This window comes from Ursus maritimus (genome assembly GCF_017311325.1).
Source record: "Ursus maritimus isolate PB19 chromosome X unlocalized genomic scaffold, ASM1731132v1 scaffold_X1, whole genome shotgun sequence".
NCBI classification, from domain to species: domain Eukaryota; kingdom Metazoa; phylum Chordata; class Mammalia; order Carnivora; family Ursidae; genus Ursus; species Ursus maritimus.
Genome location: NW_024423319.1, coordinates 20,100,025 through 20,104,019, shown reverse-complemented (window position 1 = coordinate 20,104,019; position 3,995 = coordinate 20,100,025). Strand labels below are relative to the sequence as shown.

At 56.7% G+C, this 3,995-nt stretch overlaps 1 protein-coding gene across 1 annotated transcript in view; it reads left to right on the top strand.

Annotated features, from left to right (window-relative positions):
- Nucleotides 1–2,275, top strand: part of MAMLD1 (mastermind like domain containing 1) — a 119,906-nt gene extending 117,631 nt beyond the window's left edge. The window contains 2 exon segments of the mRNA XM_040628127.1: nt 74–948; nt 950–2,275. Coding sequence (XP_040484061.1) covers nt 74–948; nt 950–1,249 — 1,175 coding nt within the window. The 3' untranslated portion in view covers nt 1,250–2,275.
- Nucleotides 2,276–3,995: the final 1,720 nt, after the last annotated feature.

Genomic DNA, 3,995 nt, shown 5'->3' with positions numbered 1-3,995 from the left:
GCTGGGGAGCCAAGGGCAGAAGCCCACGTTGAGGATGACTACGGCACTGACCCCCACTTCTCTCTTTCTGTAGCCGTCCAAGAACAAGTCACCTCCAAGTATAGCCAGACCAAGGCAAGCCCCCCATCTAGTCAGCCCATGATGCCACCCACAGCTGGACTCCTTCAGAATAACCCGAATCCAGCAATGATCCCACCCACTGGGCCCCAGAGCCGCAAGGGCAGGGGCATGGCCTCTCTGACTCCCGGCAAGCAACAAGGAATTTTCAACTGTAACCCTCCGTTTCCCATATGCTGGAGCTCAGGCCAGAACCCCCTGGGCAGCCAGCACCTGCAGATTTCCAAGGCCTCCCGCTCAGGAGCGCCCCTGCCTGGGTTCTGTCCCAGAGCCCTGGGCAGCCAGCTCCCAAGGCCCCACCAGCTCAGACAGCCCCATGTGCCAAAAATGCCCCCAGTGTTCAATGATGCCAGAAGGGCGGCGGCGGTGGTGGCGGCGGCAGCGGCAGCTGCAGCGGGGACCACAGCGGTCTCGAGGGAGCTCCCCATGAGCCACGTAGATGACAGCATCCAGCCACACTTTGAGAGCAACTCGATCTTCACCAAGGCATCTGCCAGAGCTCCCCTGGCAGCGCCCACACTTCCATCACAGCAGACAGTTGTGCCCCCCAATCAGGTGGCCCCAGGAGGTAGGCCTGGCCAGAAGGTGAGTGCCGGTCTGGGCAACCAGAGCCTCAGGCAGAGCCCGGTGCAGGGTCCCGTGCCTGTGCTCAGTGCCGCCAAGTCCCGCCAGCAGGGCATGGCCAGCTTTGGTCCCATGAGTCCCATACAGGGCATGGAGCCACCAAGCTATGTGGCCGCCGCCGTCGCCTCTGCCATCGCCGCCAGCAAGTCTCCAGGTCCATTCGGCAGAATGGGTGCCCCCCCTAAGCTGCCCCCCTACGACTTTTTGCCCCTGGCCCCAGCCCCCACTAAAGGGTCTGCTCTCAGCCCCTAACTGCAGTGAGGTGAATTTCACTGAAGCGCTCTTGAAAGGCCCCAGTGGGAGCCCAGAGGAGGGCTGGGTGTACGACCCGAGGCTCATCGAGGACGTATTGAAAGAGCACGCCGCCACCGCTGCCACCCAGAGCCCTGGGGGCTTTAAGTGCCCGCAGAAACCCCCACGCCCACACCACTTCAGGCAGTGGCATGGAGCCATAGCAAATTCACGGCCGGCCCCACAGCCACACCGTTGTTTCCTCCCCACGATTTGAGTGGCATCCGTCTGTGCTCATCCCTCTCTCTACCTGTGACAAAATGGAAAGCTGGTGATTTTTTTCAAGCTACCTGTACATATTTGAAAATTTTGTAAATGGTTTTCCTAAACGTTAATGACAGAAGTATTTATACTTCATTTTGTGACTTTGTAAATAAAGTGACGGCTTTTGTTTCAGTAGAGTTGTGTTTATTATGCATTGTTTGTGTTGATTATACATTGTTGCAAATATGCAGGCTGTGTTCTTTGCTCCAGCGCTCCCTTGTGAAGCCCCAGTGCTACCTTAGAAGCCAGGTGGTTGAGTTGCTTACAGTTTTGGTGCAGTGAGACGTGGATGTGACCAAGAGGCATTGTACAAACTGACAAATGCCAAATAGAAACCCCTTGGCCGCTTATTGCCATTTTCACTAAAAATGCTATTGTCTTGTGTGATTCTTAAACTCTTTTGCAAAACTGTCAGTCTCCCCCGGCTCTTAAGTGATGCGCATATTACAGCAAGCTGTACAAGGTGTCCTGCAGGGGAAATTTGCCAGGAGGCTAAGGGTCCTGCAGATCTGGGAGGGGTGTAGAGAGGGCCTGTGAGCTGAACACTGGCTGTGCTGTCCACCCTGAGGACCCAGAGTGTCCTCCCTTTATCATTCAGACAGAGAAACCCCCAGGCTCCCACTTCTCCAGTGGCACCTTGCAGGGCGGAGGTGAGAAGTTCCTGGTTTAAAGCCTTTCAGTATTTGTTTTCATGTAAGGTCTGTGGTTGGGGTGGGGTGGGGGGGAGTCTGTAAACATTAATAGTTGACTTGGGGTTTGTCTTTGATGGTTTTTATCTGCAATTATCGTCATGTATATTTAAGTGTCTGTTATAGAAAACCCACACCCACTGTCCTGTAAACTTTTCCTCAGTGCCCAGAATTGTGTAATCACGTTTTAATTGCCACTTCCTATTTTGCCTCTACATTTGAAATCTGGCGTCTGTTTCAAGCCAGTGCGTTTTTTCTTTGTACTGTAATAAACAGCCAGGAGAAAAGTGCCTCTATGTTTTCATTTTTCAAGGGAGCATCCGTTACTTACGAATCCGTGTCAGCTAAGCCTACTGGTGTCTTTGGTTCTTTCAAGTGGCTACTCGGTGTCTAGCGCAGCGGGAAGATGCCCCACCAAGAGCTGAGGGCTAAGAAGTTGGTGAAGCGCGTCATTTTTTTTTTTTTTTACCCCAGGCCTTCATTCTACACCCCATCCTCTTTCCACTCAGAGGGTGACAGACCCAATTAAAGATCCGTATTCCTCCCATGTAAGGGACACCTTACGGGGTGTGGGCGCGCTAAGGCAGGCGGCACGGGAGAATAAATTCCTGCCACTTGGCAAAGCCGGCCCGGGAGAGGAGGGACTTGCCGCCTCCCCTCCACCCCCTCTCCGAGAGCCTAGCCTAAACCCAACCGCGTTCACCCTGAGTGCGGAGCGCCAGCAGCTCCGCGGGCCCCGAGGGCGCCAGGGCCGCCGAGCTTCGCTTGGGGTCCGGGACTGCAGTGGAAGGGCAGTTACCGCGGCACTTTGCCCCCTCCCCCGTCCCTCCCGCGCGGAGCTCCGCCCCCGACGAGCTCCACCCCTTCCGGAGCCCCGCCCCCTGGCGTCCCAGCGCCGCTCCTTCGGTCCCCACCCGCTGCCCCCCCACCGCCCGGCCTCCCTTGGGCCCCCTCCGCTCTTCTTCCCGCTGGCCTTTGCAGCACGCGGATTGGCTGCCGGTTGTTTCCGATTTAAAGTACACGAAAGCCACAGGGGACTCCCGGGACTCCGTACTCGGGCCACCCCCTCAAAGCAACCAAGTGGCTTCCACAGAGCCTAATATGAATTTGGCTTATGGTCGGGCCTCACTCAGAAGGGGACCCTAATAGGATGGCCGGGGCCCGTGCCTCTCCCATGAAAGCGCACGCCCGCAAAGGTAGCAGGGGAGCTAGCTGGGAGGTCCCTGCCGCGTGCCACAAGAGCAGAGCGGAAGCGCCGGTTGGCACCGTTTGTAGTACAAACTGAATACATCACATTTATCCCAACTGGCTGCGAGAGCTGATATCTTCGTTCTGGACGTACAAAATGTTCCACCACAATGAGCACACGTTGAGGGCTGAGGGAGGCACGTGCACTGAGGCATCCTGTCCTGTCCGATAGAGCCTAAAATGCTCCAAGAGGGTGCCCCCACCCACCATTCTCAATGGCTGTGGCTAAGAGCAAAGATGGGCAGCCTTTGGGCCAGAGGGGTGGTGGACACAGTCTTTACTCAAAAGCCCTACCCTTGGCCCACAGGCTCCACACAGGCCCTGCTGCTTGCAGAGCATTCCTCCTAGGTCTGGGTAATGAATGTGTCCTACCGATGTCCCTGAGCTCCAGGCCTCACTCCCAGCGTTACGTCAAGTGCCCCAGGGTGCCAGGCTCCAGGCAAGCCACAGCTTCACCTCAGGGCCATGCCAGGGCACTCATGCCCAGCTCTCCTGTCCAGTCTCCAATGGGCCCAAGGGCATTAGGGTTTGGGCCAGGTGCCCTTCCTGATTCTGTGTTGGACCCACCTGCCCGCTGACTATTGCTTCTAGCCAGCAGTTGGGAGTTTGAATCCCTGTGGATCCCGCAACCCAGCCCTCCCAGTCAGGTCTCCTCAACCTTCCAGAGGGCTCCAGGGGCTACAGCTGTCCCCACTCTGTTGGCTGTCTGAGCCCCCAAAGAAATGCTGAGCTCAGCCCCCTGGACTGGTTCCGTCTTTCACC